This window comes from Hypomesus transpacificus, chromosome 22, assembly GCF_021917145.1.
Source record: "Hypomesus transpacificus isolate Combined female chromosome 22, fHypTra1, whole genome shotgun sequence".
In the NCBI taxonomy this organism is placed as follows: domain Eukaryota; kingdom Metazoa; phylum Chordata; class Actinopteri; order Osmeriformes; family Osmeridae; genus Hypomesus; species Hypomesus transpacificus.
This window is the reverse complement of record NC_061081.1, coordinates 1,445,047-1,463,488: the sequence shown is the minus strand read 5'-3', so window position 1 is coordinate 1,463,488 and position 18,442 is coordinate 1,445,047. Positions and strand designations below refer to the sequence as shown.

At 45.2% G+C, this 18,442-nt stretch overlaps 1 protein-coding gene across 2 annotated transcripts; it reads left to right on the top strand.

Annotated features, from left to right (window-relative positions):
- Nucleotides 1–811: 811 nt before the first annotated feature.
- Nucleotides 812–17,742, top strand: fhip1aa (FHF complex subunit HOOK interacting protein 1Aa). 2 transcript variants are annotated; one of them, XM_047044658.1, is made up of 13 exons: nt 812–1,022; nt 6,001–6,087; nt 7,623–7,864; nt 9,341–10,006; nt 10,594–10,752; nt 11,084–11,170; nt 11,442–11,609; nt 11,807–11,886; nt 12,143–12,342; nt 12,989–14,005; nt 14,227–14,405; nt 15,053–15,173; nt 15,530–17,742. In XM_047044658.1, exons 3-13 carry the CDS (start codon nt 7,769–7,771, stop codon nt 15,739–15,741), a joined length of 2,985 nt encoding a protein of 994 aa, XP_046900614.1. In that variant the 5' UTR covers nt 812–1,022; nt 6,001–6,087; nt 7,623–7,768; the 3' UTR covers nt 15,742–17,742. The 2 variants fall into 2 exon arrangements, with proteins under 2 accessions (XP_046900614.1, XP_046900613.1); XM_047044657.1 differs by having other exon boundaries at nt 812–1,125.
- The last annotated feature ends 700 nt before the right edge of the window (nt 17,743–18,442 follow it).

Here is an 18,442-nt window from a genome sequence, read left to right as displayed (position 1 = left end):
TGTCTGTTACTATTTCTCAAGAAGGCCACATACATCAATGCTGTTCTTTATTAGTACAGCAGCTGGAGCTTACAATTTATGACAATGTTTTGTTCGAAGCATTAGAAGGCCTCTTGTCTTGACGCCCACCTATTTTGGCATTCCAAGTAAAAGGGTCAGGACACGGCCTCCTCGTGCTGTCATGTTCTATGTGAGATTGTATTATTCTGTGGGGTCTATTTGTTTAAGGGCAGTCTGTACCACCTATGTTCTGGGGTTAGCTTTAGCACAGCAGCGATACATGTAAAATATTTCTGTATTGTCGCAGCGTCTGTTCATTCCTCTATTCCTTTACTGATAAAAATACATCCAGTACCGAACTGTCAATCTGGAGCATCAGAAACATTCAGAGAATTCACAGGAAACGTAGTAGAATTCAGACCGAGTATTCCGATGATTGAGTGGAGCGTCAGTTACCGAAACGAATGTACCCCAACTTTGCCCCGCCCATTCATTGAACAAATGGTCAAAACCGCAAAAAAGGAGAAAAGGACGTCTGATAAGAAAACATTTAAATGACTAAATACAAATAATGTCATTGTTTATTGTTTAAACTGTAAATTTAATAGGAACATATTTTAGAAGCTATATTATTTCGACGATTCTGTACATTTTGAGCCCTTTGCATTTTTTCTGTAGGTCTACAACGAAATACTTTTGTTTTGATTATAATACATTTTGATTCATTCCCAGTATTTTTATATCACCATGACAAGTTTCCACACCTTAATCCTTTATGTTCTTAGCCCACTGTATCACAGAAGTAGGAGGAGCACAAATGGTCGTCGCGAGCTCACCTATATTCATATCGCGTCTCAGGTTTAGGTACTGTAGGCTTTTTAGTTGCTCCACGATTCACGTCGTCAACCCTGTGACTAGTTTACACTTTTATTATAGTGGTGTGTCAAAATACAAATATTCCAGTGTTTTCTTCGGAGAGCTACTTATTTCAAGAGGAATAATCAGATGGAGTAAAACTCCCGGTAGGTTGTTTCGCCTACTGTAGGGTTTCGCTTACCTAGTTACCTCCGGCTGTCGCGTTAGGCTCCTTTAGCGAAATAACTTAAGAGTAGGCTACATTACACGGTAAGACATGATTTGATGACTTGCTTTTCAAAATATGTATTTCATGCTGTTGTCATGTTGCCAGTTAGAAGTTTATCCAAGCAAACTGAGCAATAACATTCAGTTTTGATCAGTTGGAGGGCATTTAATCGCAGTTTGTTTACCTTCCATAGCCATCCATTAGGCTACCTAGATCTCCTATTTCAAAACTTTGATTTACGTAAATGTATTCAATCCCTGACATCAAAGTATTAATGCGAATTATGCTATGATATGAACTATGTGTATTTTATTGGTTAGATTCTAAATTCTGTAATATGGCAAGGCATAGTGAAAGGTCACCTATAGGCTTCTGTACCTCACGTGACGTGCACATGTTTATGGCTGAGGTTGTCCACGTGTTATTGTTATGGGTCCACGATCAATTAGGTTAGTCATGCATTCGACACACATACATGCATTCAGTGTGTCTCTGTACGTCCTAATTGGAATGAAACCACAGTGAAAATGGGTGAGTTTCTGTGCAGCCCTATGAAGATTTCCATGATGAAAAGGAATGTGTATAGGGTTACCCCAAGGGATCACATTCAAACAACCACCCATCAATGTTTCATGGTTGGCTATCTTTTATTCAACACCTTGGAGGTTGCGGGATCCATTCCATAGACATAGAGATTGTTTTCCGTAAATCATCACACTGTTGGTAAATCTGTGTGCATGCTTGCTTTTGTTTTTTGAGTGAGCGTCCAACATCACCATCATTGGTTTGCGATAGCGTTCTACAGAGCAGCGCTTGAACAAGTGACAGTCTGTGTCTCTCTATAGACCAATTATCACCCTACGTCACACAACTGTCAAGCAGTCTCAACTGCGCATGTGCGTTGCAAAAGACGAACTTGTCCCCGTTCTATTACTCTTGGAGTGTCGTTCAGGTCACCATATATTTCTGGCCACTGGATTGCAGGGCTTGATATTAACTTTTTGAGGCTCTTGGCCTTTGGACAAATACATTTACGTTCCCTTGTCTATGCACAAAAGTCACTTGACCCTGATACCCTTAAATAGCCTGTCCAAGTGATCGGGCAAAACTAGCCTGGCTAACGGAGGTCGCTTCCTCAGGCAAATGACGAATGAAACAGACAGGTTAAAGAAATCCGAGATTCTTTTTATCTTCACCAGACTTGTATCTACATTAGGCTGTCCTCCCTGACGTTTCTGGTGTAGAATGGAGTGAAAAACAACATTGTGCACACTGCCAGTGAGCGAGTCTGCTAACGTCAAAACAGTGTAACTGGGATGTAGTCTCACTCAGATTGCCAGTTTAAACAAATCAGAAAAATAATCGGACCAGCTGACTAAAAGCAGAATTCCCATATCTCTTGAAAGCTGCCCTGCTCGACTTTTTAAATGTAGAATTGACTGTAAAAGTGTAAAATTATCAACTTTGTAACATGGTTGCCGCTCGACTATGCGGTCTGTACCGGGCGACATTCTCACTCATATTTCAAGACTTTCGTGACCCAAATCAAAATTCTGATGCGACAGATCATTGGGTAAAAGCTTTCTAAATCAAAATTCTGATGCGACAGATCATTGGGTAATCGCTTTCTCTCCTGTAGGCATGTCCTCCTCGACGCTTTTGGTCTTTTTAAATCTAACTATTTGTATTATCCGTGTGGTCCTTTTGCCATTTAAAATGCTATCCTTTCCCGGTTTTCTGCAGCCACTGTGCGCGCGCATCCCGATTGTTTACAAACAAATAATTGGTCTATAAGGCCATAATACTGCATAGTCAGACTTCCCAGGTTTACATAGTGGAACGTCTGCTTTGTCCACTTTTCTGGGCCTAAATCAAACAGTTTTGTGAAATTTACATTTACAAAGAGGACATACAGAACTCGTGTAACAGAGTTAAAAGTTGAAACCAGAACAAATCCTAACAGGTGTATGTGTCTCATAGCCAGAGTACTGTGGTGCCTTGTGCTCTTTGTTGCTGAATAAACAGTTGGTGTACACTCACTCACACACACACGCACGCACACACAAACTAAGGCAAGTCCATCTGAAGTGCTGTGGCTTTAGGGTCAGCATGCTAACAGCTTTGTAAGGAGGACCACTTCAGTTTTTTTTCTTCTTGTCAAACTTTTACACCCTGGACTTAACTTAGCCTTAGCCCTGTCCCGTGTTTTGGATTAGACGAATCACACACGCACGCACACACACGCACACACACACAGAAGAAGAAAAAGGGGGCCATTGGTTGCCTTTTTGACCCTAAAAGGTACTTTGTAAAGTTGGTTTTAGCTCTGTCACAGGAAGGAAAGTGCTAATAAATTCCACGGTTGTCCAGTAAGAACATCTGTCATCTGTTACCACAACAGCAGCTTGTGTGTTTCCATGGTAACTAGTATTGTTTACAAATGTCCTTTTACATTTGCATATATTTGGACTGAATTCTCAGTATGCATACAGTGTAGGTTATGTTTCCTGCATGTGTGAGCCAGGCAGCCCAGGCGTGTTTGATCAAGCACATGCCTCCAATTTAAAGGTCTTATGATCTGTGTACGTTATGAGTTTCTATCTGTAGAGTATTTGACTCTGTGCATGTTGACCTTCTCTAAGTTACCTGTGCCTCCCTTCCTCCAGGCTTCTAACTTGAACATTTCTCACCGCTGATTGAGCCAGTGAAGTGGGCCTGTTTGTTTGTACATGTTGATAAATCCCCTCCCCTGTGGGGAAACCCTAACGGAACGCGGCACATGTTCACGTGTTGAGCAACTCAGCCCTGCCCAGCCTTTTTTAGCTTCGTTAATTACCAGACCACCACAGCCGAGCTTCCCAGTTCTTGCTTACGGAATCATAAGTGTTGTCCTCGACAACGTTTCTCATATTACATCATGGAGCACCTGTTGGACATCTTGTTGTTAACACTTTTGGTTACAGTTGAGAATGTGTGTATTTGTACTAGGATATAGTTCTCTCAGTGTCAGTTCTCATGCTTTGCTGTAGTTACTTATTGAGCTGCTATCAAGCAAATGTGAATGAAAAGAGCAAACGTGAAATAGGAATTGTTTACTTGATCTTTATAACTGAAGGCAGTTTTAATTTTCCTATGATCAAGGCAAATAGACAAGCAGATCAGGTAGGATAGCTTCCTTTCCCATGGCAATAATATATCACTTTGACAAAGAGAGGGCTTAAAGATATTCTGCCCCACCTTTTACTATATATCTACAGAAACCAGCGTTGTCCCTTTTATAGGGCTGTCTGTCAGTGGGTTGCCATGGCCACCTGGCTTTGTAAACGTCCTCATCGTATCACCTGTGGGAGAGGGAGGAAGTGCCATCAGGCCTGGCACCCATGACGATGAATGGGATGTCTGGGAACAACAGGTCATCCTCAGAGACAGTTTACATCATTTATAAGAATCTAAAACCCGCTACGTCCGACAAGGTTTGAAATATGTCTATTTGTATTAGAAGTACTATGCGTGTTATCTGAACCGATCCCTTGTTTAGGTAGGTAGGAGAGATCTCCTGTGTCAAGCTCTGTACGTGTGTCAAGTTCATCAGTCCCATCTCTGACCTCGCCCTTCTGTGTGACGCCTATAGAGACGGTCGATATCACACAGAAACCACTGCAGGCAAACACTCTCGCCCTCACAGTCACTTCTGTCACGGGCGTGGCCCTCGTATTCCTTTGACGAGCTTTCCTCCTTTGTCACTTCTGAGCCGTCTGCTCCTCTCCCTTTCCCTTGATTGAATTGCGAGTTCAAAAGGTATTGTGTGTCTATCTGTATAGCAAGAGAGTCACTTTTAACCCATTTTCAGTACCTTTAACTTGGTTTTTAGATATTTAGCAGAGATAAAATTATGACCTTTGTAACACGACTAACCAGTCTTGGGAAATGACACGTGAGGTAGGGTTGTCAGGCATTTGTAGTTCCAAATGTTCAATTGCTACAGACATTCATTCTAGAAAAACCTTTTGTTTAGAACTACAAAAGGCCTTTCACCTAATTCCGTGTAGACAGACTGATGAGACAAACACTTTAGCTGTAAGCTTGAGAAGATGAGCTTTGCAGCAGGGGGTCTGCATGTGCTGCAGTGTTGACCTCAGTGTGTGCTTGCTGTGAGGAGTGTGTCAGGATTAGCGCTCTTCTCTCTATTTTTCTTTCTTTTTACAGATCTATTTCTGTGTATGAAGCTGATTTTCTTCTGTTTTCTTACTCTCTTGCTAGCTCTCTCACAGTCTCTCTCTCTCTCTCTCTCTCTCTCTCTCTCTCTCTCTCTCTCTCTCTCTCTCTCACCGTCTGTGTGTTTCTATCTTACACTGCTCCTGCCTTAGAAGCTAGCTGGCATCCATCCCCTAGGGAATTGTACTGTTTGTAGTTTCACAGCCCAAAGACTGTGTGTGTGTGTGTGTGTTTAAAAAGTCTGTTGATCCTGTCTGTTTAGCTTTTGGGGCTATGGAGACATGGAAGCACAGATTTGAGTAATTACGTAATTACTGTAATTTGGTAAAGACGGTAGAAGTAGACGGCATGCAGAGTTGCACATAAAGAGTACAACACTCACTCGAAATCAAACTCTCCTCCAAGCACCCAGAAACAGAGAGAGCTTCGTTTTAAACTGTATCCACACAAGGTTTAACCTTTATTCCAAGAGATGCTTCTAGAAGGGGCACTCTAGCTGTGTCAAAGACTACACAATACATTGTGTAGCTTAATTATGGGGGGTGAATGCACTGGTGTTGTGCTCCAGCAGGAAGCAGGAACCTTTTACGCATATCAACTCATTTCCATACCTCTCACTCCCCACCAGCACCAGGAGCGCCTCACAGCGGACCTCTGACACGGCCTCTTGCAGTAACTCTCTCTTATTGTCCATCTGACAGGGACGGCTGAAAGACCATTTGGTGGGTCTCCGCTAAACGCTACATGGATTGAAGATATCCAGCAGGAGCAACTATGGTGCAAACAAGGTGGGATCTTTTACTGTCTTGTATCCGAGGTTTGATGCACATTTTCAGCACACTATCCAGGCATTCCTCTGAAAGTCGTTCTGAAATTTGCGGGTCTTCCACCGTTTTACACGAAAAGCCGGTGAGTGTGGTGTCAGATTTCGAGTGTGTCTTTCTCGCTGCGATGCCAAGCTGTGTGGTTGTGTATGTGGGTCATGAGTGTTTATAAGACAGATCGTTAAAATAAATGAGATGCTGCGACTTGTTGAGTTAGTTTAAGGAGCAGGCTTTGGGGAACTGGGTAAAGTAGTGTGCCGCTGCTAGTTCTAGTTGACAGTTGACCGCCTGCAAATCATTTCTTTCATATTGTGTATAGTGAGCAACATTTGGACATATGGACATGCTTTGTGGTGGCATTGTCAACTTTTTCAGTTTTGTGATTAAGACTTGGAAGTATATTGGTCGGCAGGGGTGTACAGTAATCTGTAGGTTTACAGGTTATTTTGTGATACAATCAGATGCAGTTTGACATCTGACATCCGTTTGATGGTTATCATCAGTTCCATTCCTGTCCTCTGAGTAATGGAAACATGAGTTTTTTTAGACAAATGTAAATATTCTCTTTTCTGTGGTGTTTCTTTTACGTGGTGTATAGCAGTAAGTTGTGTGTGCTTTATAAACAAAAAAACAACTTCTGGTGATAGTAACATATGGTCACAAAACATATGTTTTGTGTCTGTGATTTGTACTTCTATGTGCTGTAAGCTCACTGCACAGAACTCTAGAGTTTCTGTGGTCATGTGTTGTAGACGGTTTAAACAAACAATGTGAGAAATGTAGTCCTTGGTGAAAAAAAGAAGAAGAAATGACTACGTATTTCTCAAGCACCCTGTTAACATTGGCGTAGTGGACATACCTGGGCACTATCCCAAAACAATCCCGCTGCATGATGGAATTTGTTTGCAGTTCACCACAGGCTGGTAACTCACACTGTTATGTCATCCATTCGCTTCTGGAGTCTCAAGACCAGGCTGTCATGAAAAGTAACGTCCAGGGCCTGTTGGAATTCGGTCAGCAGTGTCACAGACTTGCGAGATATTCTAGAACATAGAGGAGAAGGAGAACTCCTCCTTGTCTGCATTTTGGCAGGCACTCCCTGGGCTGAGGAACAGCATGGTGAATTGTGCCTCAAGTTCCCCCCCACCCAACTCACACATGCACGCGTCGCACACATACACACACACACACACACACACACTTCCAGTTGTCACCGTCTTGTGTCTGTCATTGTTTCTTCTCTGGCATGCCTGTCACAGCTGCTGTGTAATCTTGCAGAGAACAGGGTGAGAGTGAGAAAACAGAAGACACAGAGGTCTGCTTCAGGCCTCGTGTGTGTGTGTGTGTGTGTGTCTGTGTGTGTGTGTGTGTGTGTCTGTGTGTGTGTGTGTGTGTGTGTGTGCATCGCACAAACCAGAGTCAGCTCTGTTACTTGTCTTGTCTGCACCATGACTTAAGGTTTGCAACTGTATGGTGACATTTCTTTCTTCAATCTACAGGTCCCCGATGTTCTGTCACGTCCATGAGGCAGCAATTTCACCCAGTCGACAGTGAGGAGTGATAACTCGTCCCCCATCCCCATCCCCACCATTGCCAAAATGGTTTAATCCGCCCACATGAAAGCATCACCATAACAACGGCCTCCATGGTTGTCAACGGCAGCCGGGCGGGACAGTCTCTAGTCCTGAAAGGAGTGGACCCTGAGACCTGCATGATTGTTTTCAAGAACCACTGGGCACAGGTAAAACCAAACACCAAACTGCATTAAAGTTCCGTGTTTCATTTGTTGCTCAACCAGCGTGTTCTCAACCTTGATGTGTAGCAAGCTGCAACCTGCCAAGCAGGCCAGGTGAGCAAAGCCCAATGATTTAGCCCATAGGTGAGCGCTGTTCTATTGGCAGGCGAGGCCTTTAGTCTTATCTCCCTTTCACCAGACCTCAGTGAAGTCACAGTCCTTTTGTTGTGGATTCGCTGCAGTGACGTGCCATGTAGGTATTCAGGGGCTACATATTGTTCGACTTCACAATGGTCCTACTGATGGTACATGGATGCCAGCAGATATTACTTTGATCCTTTCCTTTTGGCGTTGGAGAGATGAATCTCTCTCTGTAAAAGCGCCTGTCCAATGTGCTCATAGTGGACAAGTGGACCATCTGTTACTTTTCTCTCCTATCAGCCAACCTGATCCTTGATCCCATTTGTCACCATCGACACACAGCAGTGGACGCACACATACTTTAGTAACGTCCTTATGAGTGGGCCATCACCCCTCCCCCGTCCCATCTTTCATGCCCTCTCCGTGCGGGTGTCGAGTCATTGTGCCGGGATTGTTCACTTGGGTGCTCTGTTTCTGTCAGCCATGATTGCATCTCCTGGGATGACCCCCATCGCTATGGTAGCAGGGCTCGGTCAGGGACGACCTATTGTTGTGACTTGAGGGAAGGTTTCTGCTCCAAAGCTTCAACCGTGAAGGTTAACTGTAAGGTTCACACACACTGTGAACACAGGCTATGTAAACACCCCCCCCCCCCCCCCACCACCACCACCACCCCTCCCTGAAGGTTTCAGGTTAGTTTTGGTTGATTCTTTTGTTCTAAGAGAAACTGTTTCATTCAGATTTGATAAGAACAGTAATTCTGGGATGGGACCTAATGGCTTTGGTATGAGGTCTCTCAAAGGACAACAAAACATTTTTGGGCTTGGAAGGCAATTTCATGTTGTTTTCCATTAAGCCCGAACATCAGAGTTTTATAGGGTGCTTAATTTGCTAAATGTCTGAAACATGTGGATTTGCTGTGGTAACGTTGTTAGCTTGTATTAGTTTGTATTAGAGGATATTAATTTTTTCATAGCTAATCTCGTTCCAGTAACAATCTAGATGAAGATAAAAAGCTACTTGTTCTCATACAAGGAAGTAGAGCGTGTGAGGTGAATACTGAATGCGCCACAAAATTGCCTTACTGTCCTGAACTATTGCATAACAAAACTGTACATTTAAGGATTGTCATGGTGGCTCACCTGGTAAAACAAAAAGTCCTCACTGCAGCAGCTTGGGTTCGATTCCAGCCTGGGCCATTGACTACAAGTCATCCCCTCTCTCTCCCCTACCTTTCCTGTCTCTCTACATCCTGTCATATCAGAAATGCAAAAAAATATGTATCTTAAAGTACATTTTAAAAGGAGTAGAATGCAAGCGAAACGTGTTGTGTTCCTGTAGGTGGTGAAGATCCTGGAGAAGCATGACCCTCTCCGCAGCTCCAGCATCCCCGCCCTCGGGGTCATGAGCCTCAGCGGCGGCCTGCGCTTCGGGACCATCCCGGGCGACGAGGCGAGCGCCGTGCAGAACTACGTGGAGCACATGCTGTTCCTGCTGGTGGAGGAAGCCAGCGGGCAAGCGGGCGCCATGGGCCCCATCCTGGAGTTTGTGGTGATGGAGAACGTGATGGAGCGCCTCTTCGTGTGGAGCCTGCGGCGGGAGTTCACCGACGACATGAAACTGGAGCAGCTGAAGATGTACGAGATGCTGGTGGGCGAGGCCCAGCAGCCGCTGCTCCACCACAAGCCCGTGCTGCGCCCGCTCATGATGCTGCTGTCGTCGTGCTCGGGCACGGCGGCGCCGGCGGTGGAGGAGGAGCTGGTGCTGCTGCTGAACCAGCTGTGCTGCGTGCTGGCCAAGGACCCGTCTGTGCTGGAGCTCTTCTTCCACACCAGCGAGGACCAGGGCGCCGCCAACTTCCTCATCTTCTCCCTCCTCATCCCCTTCATCCACCGCGAGGGCACGGTGGGGCAGCAGGCGCGGGACGCCCTGCTCCTCATCATGTCGCTGTCGGCCGAGAACCGCCGCGTGGCGCAGCACATCGCGGAGAACACCTACTTCTGTCCGGTCAGTCGCGGCGGGTGGATTGTGATACGAGGCTGTCTGTCTCTCATTCTTTGTCTCTGGTCAATCATGTACCTCTGTTCTTTGGTCCGTCTGTGCACCTCAATTGAAGGGTGTTTCTCTCTTCTAGTCCCTCTATTTGACAGGATGCCCAAATAGTAATTAACACAAGTCTAGTTCCTTGGGTTTTTGATTCTCTATAATAGCCACACTGTTAAACACCAAAACATTCCACCCTTCCAAAGTGACAAAGGCATCAAAGGATACATCATGTTATCTCACCTAATGTCGTTATCAAGCATAGTCCTTGTTTTAGGGACTAAAAGCCGATTAGATGATTTATGTAACAGCCTTAGAGGTAAATGGGGAGGATAGCAGTACACCTGTGTGAGAGGCTCACCTGTTCCCCTTCATGGCCTTGAGCCAGGGAGGAGACAGTGTCTTACTGTACCCATCTACCAGCGAGCACAAAGAACACTATTCAGAGCTCACATTCAGAAAGGGGTCCCTCCCTCGTGGACAAACAGCTAGGAAATACGACAACTTTCACTGTGTCATTGATGGGTGCTTCTCCGGACCCCCTCTGGTAGGTGCTGGCCACGGGGCTGAGTGGCCTGTACTCGTCCCTGCCCACCAAGTTGGAAGTAACCGCTGACGACTGGCACTGCCTCCACAGAGAAGACTGGCAGCAGATGCCTGCCCTCGTCCAGTTCCTGAACTCTCTGGAGTTCTGCAATGCCGTCATCCAGGTAAGAAGACACACACGTGCTGCACACACCCCTTCAAAGACAACCACACACACACAATATACATGCATCTCTGCTCTCAAACTCTCAAGCTCAAGATGACAATCCCATTCCCAGTGCTGGAAGCCGATATTAGCTGAAGATCTCATTATTATGCAAAGAATTTCCAGTTCACATTAGAAAAAAAACGAATGCTGCATGTCTTCAAGATTTAACCCACACACTGGAACATTTGGTATGGAATCACCAGTCTTCCCACTTCCCGAGATCACGTATTGGCATTGCCACAGAGTGTACTGTCACACAGTTTCATGCTGTTCTGGGCTGTTTCCAGGTGTCCCATCCTAGCATCCGGGACCAGCTGGTCAGCTACATATACAACGGCTTCCTGGTGCCTGTCCTGGCCCCAGCCCTTCATAAGGTTAGTAAGTGTCCATGTGTCACACACATTTACATTTAGTCATTTAGCAAATGCTCTTATCCAGAGCAACTTACAGTGAGTACCGGGACATTCCCCCCTGAGGCAAGTAAGGTAAAGCCTAAGGACACAATGTCATTTTTCACGGGTGGGAATCGAACCAGCAACCTTCTCATTAATAGCCTGATTCCTGTAACCGCTCACACACACACACAATCAGACGCGCACACACACACACCATGGCTCATCTGTTGAGGTGGGTTTGTCGTGCCAGCTCACCCTGGAGGAGGTGATGACCACCACAGCGTATCTGGACCTGTTCCTGCGGAGCGTGTCGGAGCCTGCCCTCCTGCAGACCTTCCTCTCCTTCATCCTCCTCCACCGCTACGAGAACGTCCACATCCTGGACACACTCGTCAGCCGCATCAACACCCCCTTCCAGGTGTGTGCGGCCCCCCGGCTCAGACACAGACCGATACACACCTGCAGCCACACGTGTTTTGAAAACGTATTCAAGATCCGGTGAAATGTTATTATTTTAAACCCAGTGCAAATGAGCATGGATTATAGGAGATGGGTTTTCAAAGATGTTCTCCAAGGCATACATGTATGTTATGTGTTGTGTCTGTTGTTTTACAGCTAGGCACGGTGTCTCTAGCTCTGTTCCGAACGCTGATTGGCCTGTACTGTGAGGATGTGATGCTGCAGCTCATCCTGAGGTGAGCGCTGTCCAACTGGCACCGACGCTGAGTTTCCCAGCCTCGTTGTCTTTAAAAAGCTAGTGAGGAAAGCGTGCTTTGCCACGCAACAAATTCTGCCTTCATGTCACACACACACACACAGTCCCACCCATAGATATATATCTATGGTCCCACCCCTGCCCCTCCATGCCCTCTCCTCCCTCCCCCAGAGCCAGCAGATTCCAATGGGGAATCTTAACAGGATCAACCCCTTACACCGTCTGTCCTCATCCAGGTATCTGATCCCCTGTAACTACATGATGCTGAGCCAGAGAAGGGTGGTGAAGGAGAGGGACTTCTACTCTGCGTCTGCTGCTAAGATCCTAGCGCTCACCCCCTCCTGCTGCTCCCCAGAGCACAGCCCTCCGCCCATCCGCCAGCTGGACTCCATCCTGTGGACTAAAGGCTCAGACTGTCTCAGCCTCCACACCGAACGTAAGGGGGTTGGGTGTCATCGGGGTATGTCATTGGACTTTGGTGTGTTTTGCTGTCACTTGATGAGAGTGTAGGCTTGAATGGCCTGGTTTGGGTGAAAGTGGCCTGGTTTGGGTGAAAGTGGCCTGGTTTGGGTGAAAGTGGCCTGGTTTGGGTGAAAGTGGCCTGGGTTTGGGTGAAAGTGGCCTGGGTTGGGTGACCTGGATACATTTGTTTCACAACTCCATGTGCTGCAGATTGGTCAGAATAGCCCAAACAAATTAGGATCATATTTGTTCACGGTAATCTCCTTTCCCTGTTCTTTCTATTTAAATCAGATATATACAGCCTTTAGTCTCGCACACTTTTTATTCATTGGTGAAATGGGATTTGCAGCTTTTGGAACTGTATTCTGGGACAGGCTGGAACTGTTATGGGATATCCAACAACCACATTGTACACAGTATTTCAATTTGCTAAGATATAGTATTTACATTTCTGAAAGAATTGGACATAATCTTGTCAAAAGTGCAGTTTAATGTTGCAAAATGAGAGGGATAGCTAAATCTGTATTACCAAAGCCCTTAGTTATGCTCTGTGTGATTTCAGCAATGAAGCACTTTCTCTATATTCGTCATGCTAACGATGTTCTCTGCGTGTCTGACAGAGACCGAAGAACACTTCCCAGAGGAAGACTCCTCCGGCTACACGTGCGTCATCGGCTCTGAGATTTACCTGGATGTCAGCTACCTGCACTATCTCTACGATGCCCGTCTGGGCATCAGCAGCTGCATGCAGGCCTGCCGGGTGTGGTCGGCCCCTTACGACGGCGAGGAACCACCTCCGGAAGAGTACCAGCCCAGCACCCTGGAGGAGGCGGGGGTCAGGGGTCGCCAGCCTCAGCACGTGCCCAAGAGGCTGCCTCAGCAGGCACGGCCCCCTCGTCCCAGCCCGAGCCCCAGCACCGAGCCACCCTCCTCCAACCAGCTGGAGCTGGAGTGGGACGACAGCTACGACGCCTGCCCAGTGGTCTCCCCCGATCCGGCTGAGTTTAGACCTCCTCAACCGCCCACCGGTGAGCCGCCCAAACACATCCAGGAGATGAGGCGGACCGCCATCATGCTAGTGAAAGGCTCCTACATCGAGGAGTCGGACTTCCAGAACGACGTCATGGTCTACGACCTCATAGCGAAAAAGGACATGAAGGACGTTGTGGACGGTGGCCTGCCAACTGTAGAGACGGAGGACACAGAAGCTTGCCTAGATGGGGACCCTGAGCAGCACAGTGCCTTACAGTCCAACCTCCAGCAAAAAGAGGCAACACTGAAGAACGGAATCAGCCTGTCGCTAAGGTTGAGCACAGGAGACGACGGGATTGACCCAGAAGCCACGGTCAAACTTCAGTCGGAGCAGAACACCTACCTCCAGAGCGCGGGCCACGCCGAGGTGTGTGACGACCTCGTGTCTCAGTACGAGGAGCTGATTCGTACGCTGGATGGCGAGGTGGTCAAGGAAAGCCCAGTGAAAACAGACGCAGAGTTCCAGAACGCCGTCACCGCCATGGAGGAAGAAGAGGTCGACTTCAGCGCCTTTTCTGCAGACACCCCAGAGTCAGAGAAGATCAGCTCACCTTTTGGGACTAAGCAGAGAAGTGGGAGCAGGAGTCATTCAGTGCCTTTCACAGGTAAGACAGGGGTGGCAATGGAAGATACTGTGAGAATGCAACAGCATTTCTGAAATAACAAGAATAAGCTTGCAATAATAATGACAAATTTTGCATATTATTTGTCTTCTTGTCTCCATTTGTTGCCAACTGCCTGTCTTTTCCTCTCTCTTAATCTCTTTATCTGTCTCTCTCTCTGTGTGTGTCTCTCTTTGTCTCTCTACCCCCCCTTCTCTCCTCAGGTCCATTTGTCAGTGTCCTTCTCTCCCGTCTGGAGAACATGCTGGATAACTCTCTCCACGTCAACCTACTGCTGACTGGCATCCTGGCCCAGCTAGCAGCCTACCCCCAGCCCCTGCTCCGCTCCTTCCTCCTCAACACCAACATGGTGTTCCAGCCCAGCGTCCGCTCCCTATACCAGGTACTGTGAGATTGACATCTCTGGAACCTGTTTGAAGTGAAGGGAGCAGGTTGTGAGGGTGTGTGTGTGGGGGGGGGTTACTGAGAACTTTGAAATGAACATGGCAACCAAGATTCCTGGAATGTCTTAGAAAAGATGGGTGGGGGATGTGCGCTGAAAACTACAATTCGAACATGGCAACCAGACAACATTTTGTACCTAATAAATTAATCTCTACTGCAATATTACAGCAACCATCTGCTTGTAATTTGTGTAGCGTTAATGTATTATTAAACAGCAGAAATATAAACAAATAGATCAAATAATTGGTGCTGGGTCTTTTGATGGAAACCCCACATTGGTCGGAACATTTGGATCAGTCTTAAAGTGAGTGGGTGTATTTCAGAACAGGGTCAGCAGACTAAAAGAGGTGAGCTTGTTTTGTAAAGGAAATGAACATGGTCCTCCTCATCACTGCCTTCCATGTTCTTTAATGCCCAGCCTGATTTTTATGAACTGTCTGGTTTCTGTTGTGTTGCTTCTCTTGAGTTCTGTGTGCGTACCATCAGCGTCGATAAAAGCCATGTACATTTCCACCAGCGCGACTGAGTGCTAGATTGACAGTTGAATAAGTAAACAGCCTTTTTTTTGCATGCCTTTTACTCTAGGTACTGGCCTCTCTGAAAAACCAGATCGAGCAGCAGGTGGCGACCAGGAAGGACTCCCCAGACCTGATAACAGCAGCACAACACTACCTCCTCAACAGGGAGACCACCCTCAGGGCTCCAGGTCACACACAAGTTCCTCTTCTTACATCACACGTATGAATGGAGGATGAAATGGAGAGAGAACGTTTTCAGGATATTTAGGTGGCGTGAGATTTGACCGTGGGCTTTCAGGGAAACCTGTGTTTTGGAGTCAATGTTCAAGTATTTTAAGTCAGGTCCTGGATGCAAACTATAAAGGGAAGTTGGTAAAGAAAGTGTGGCACTAAAACCAAACGTTTTGATTATTTCAATAGAATCAGAAGTGTAGGACATTGTAATGTGCTGTAGTGTGTGCTGTAGTGTGCACTGCTAAAATAATAAAATTAAATCTAAATGTTAAGTCAACTAACCCTTATAACGTCTGTCCTAACGTTGCAGTCCCAGACACTTCCAGCGGAGACCACAGAGGACTCTCCACCAATGGGGAAGGAGGAAGCACACTGAAGAGCTCGCCGCCGCCACAACCCAAGACCATCTCTCTGGCCAGAACCGAAGTCTTCGCCACTGTCCTTTTCACAGAGTTCCTCAAAGAGCTGGCTGCTATCGCACAAGAGCACTCCATCTTGTCGTACATGCCCATGGAGGAGTGATGCTCTCTCACTGAGCGGGGTATTGCCCTGGTTGGTTCTGTTTGAAAGTGTTTTCCCACAACAACAACAAAAGTCTTTCCAGCATTAGTTGGTGAAGATGATATATCTTTGGTAATTATTTTCTCACTCTCCCTAGAGGTTTTCTTAATATATATGGATAAATACTGTATGAATACAGTTTATATAATGGACTTTTTTTATTTAAAAGAAAATCTACTTTGAAAGATGATTGTATCTTTTTGGCACAAGGAGGGTTGTATGCGTAAACACTGTAGCAAGTACTGAATGAGTCATGTGATTTGTGAGTGGAGGACGATGACCTACTTACAAAGTGCACTTGGGAAACCCTGCACCGGCCAATGACACTGAGATGGAAGCTTTGGGCTCATCAGCTAAAGGACGTATGAAGACTTGGGACAATGAGAAGTAAAGAAGTAAGTTTAAGCAATGCACAAACAAGCTATAATTCGTCTCTGTGGGTATAAGTAATTGTGTGGGCAGGTGTTGGATTTCATACACAAACTGCTCGTTTTGATTCCATCAAGCCACCAGCACTAGGATAATGGCCATAGCTCAAAGTCTGTGGCTGCGATCAAGACCCAAACATTAATTCATTTAGCATCTTTCATCCAAAGCAGCATAGAAATAGTGCATATAGAAAGTACAATGGAAATTCCAGGATTAAAACTCTGCTCTTATGGTGAAAAGGATCTGCAAAACGAGTCAAATGTAAAAATGTGGCCTTACATACAGAACACTACAGGATTTCTATATAGCTATCTCCCCAACATTTTCAGAAAGATAACTTGCACAAAACCTCATGTCAGGTTAAACAATCATAAATGTATGTCAGAGCTTGAATTTACCTTCAGGGGCAGTTCTTAGTGATGTGTCATCAGTAGTTTTCCTTATCAGAATGAATTTAATTTGTTTCAGCATACTTAAATTAATAAACTAGTGCACTAAATCAGCAATCTCCATTGTTCAAATACATAGGAAATCTTTTTGGTGGTAGGTTTTACTGTTTGATGGTATACCTGTGAACGGTAGCCTGTGTCTGCAGTCGACTCTTAAAAAACTCCCATCTCCCAGGGTGCATTAGGTGTAACTAATTGAAAGCACATGAGTTCTTCTCTGAAGGGGGCCTTTACATATCAGACGTGGTACACAGAGGAATACACGCTAAGCCTTGCTCTAGGACTGTTTGCGTATATCCATTTTTGGAAGGAAAATGTAAAAACAACATTCTATGCAAATCAATATTGATATTTTGGAGTTCGATTTTATTTTTTGTGGGGGTTTTTTAGATGGGGAAGGGTATTTAAGATGTATGGTGTATTTTTATAGAGACTGTTTATTGCCATATATTGTTTTTGTTTTACTATGAAGATTTTCCCTTTGCTGTTATTTGTCTTTTAGGGAAAATCAGTTTATCTCATGTTTATGCAGCCATGTACATGAATTGGATGGATGGATCACTTCTGGCACATTGGTGATTGAGCACAATGGTTTGTCAACTGGTCCAAAAGGCATCAGATAAATTGCCTGGATATTCATGGTCTTACATTTTTACATGTTACATTAAACAACATTTTTACCTGAGAGTGCTTTTGTTACAATCTAAAGAATCTGTCCAGGACAGACATGTAAAACTGGTGACCTGACCTATTAATCAGATGACGTTCCCATTGTTTGCACTTGTCGCGCTTGTCTGAGTGAAAAAAACTGTAAATTAATTGTAATCAAATCACACTTTTAGTTCATATTAGACATGTTCATCAGCATGGTATGATACGAAGCCATAGGGAATTGTTTCAAAGTGCTTAAAGGCTACAAGACATCAGCTGGCTTGTTTTGATTTTCTTTATAAAAGTATCCTAGATATTTTCCATGAATGGAATCCTGTCAGGTTAGTGTCATGTTTCTACTGTTTTCTTGTGTCAGAAGAACAAGGCAGGACTCTTTGAATGTGTGTTCATTCATTAAAAGAAATGGCTCTCAGTTGTGTCTTTTTGCTATTGAAAAACAAGATGAGCAAAAAATATGTTAAAAGTTCCCAATCTGATGTATTTACTGTACATATGTCATGTTCTTCCCCCCCTCAGGAGCGGTCAAGTGGGCCTGTATCAGTCTAGATACAGGATGACGTCACATAGTTCTAGTCATGACTAGATTGTGTTCTGCACTGCTTTGTCCTAATTACAGAAACCAGTTTCTTTTTATCCTTTTATCCTGTCAAAGCCTTTGTTCAAATATAGGTCTTCCATACGGCCACTACGGCTGCCCCTGAATATATACCTCTGCAGGACCTAGAGGACTAACGTAAAATAACGCTACCAAAAATAAACAGGCTACAGCTGTTCTAGGTGACTATGAGAAATAGATTTACTTGCAATTGCCAAAAAGGGACAGTTCAGGCTACTACCATATTGTGAATTAAGTTGCAGAACATCTTAATAGATCAAGCTTGCTTTTAAGTAACTCTGTTTAGAATGAATTTTGTCAATTAGCTTCTATCAATACATAATTACTAAAAACCAGGAAGAATTGATGTACTTGCCCTTAGTAATATATATGATGACCAGAACATTGTGGCATATGGTATAACATCTAGGAGATAATGTGCTGGATGTGCTGGTGAAATATAGTATCTACTTCAGCTGTTGCATGTCCTAGTATGGTGACACTTTTTAACCACTAG

Bases quoted from the DNA above. Each gene is read 5' to 3' on its own strand.
- fhip1aa (XM_047044658.1), top strand. From the start codon at position 7,769: ATGGTTGTCAACGGCAGCCGGGCGGGACAGTCTCTAGTCCTGAAAGGA. The intron at 7,865-9,340 runs GTAAAACCAAAC...GTGTTCCTGTAG, and splicing joins TCAAGAACCACTGGGCACAG to GTGGTGAAGATCCTGGAGAA. The intron at 11,171-11,441 runs GTTAGTAAGTGT...TTGTCGTGCCAG, and splicing joins TGGCCCCAGCCCTTCATAAG to CTCACCCTGGAGGAGGTGAT.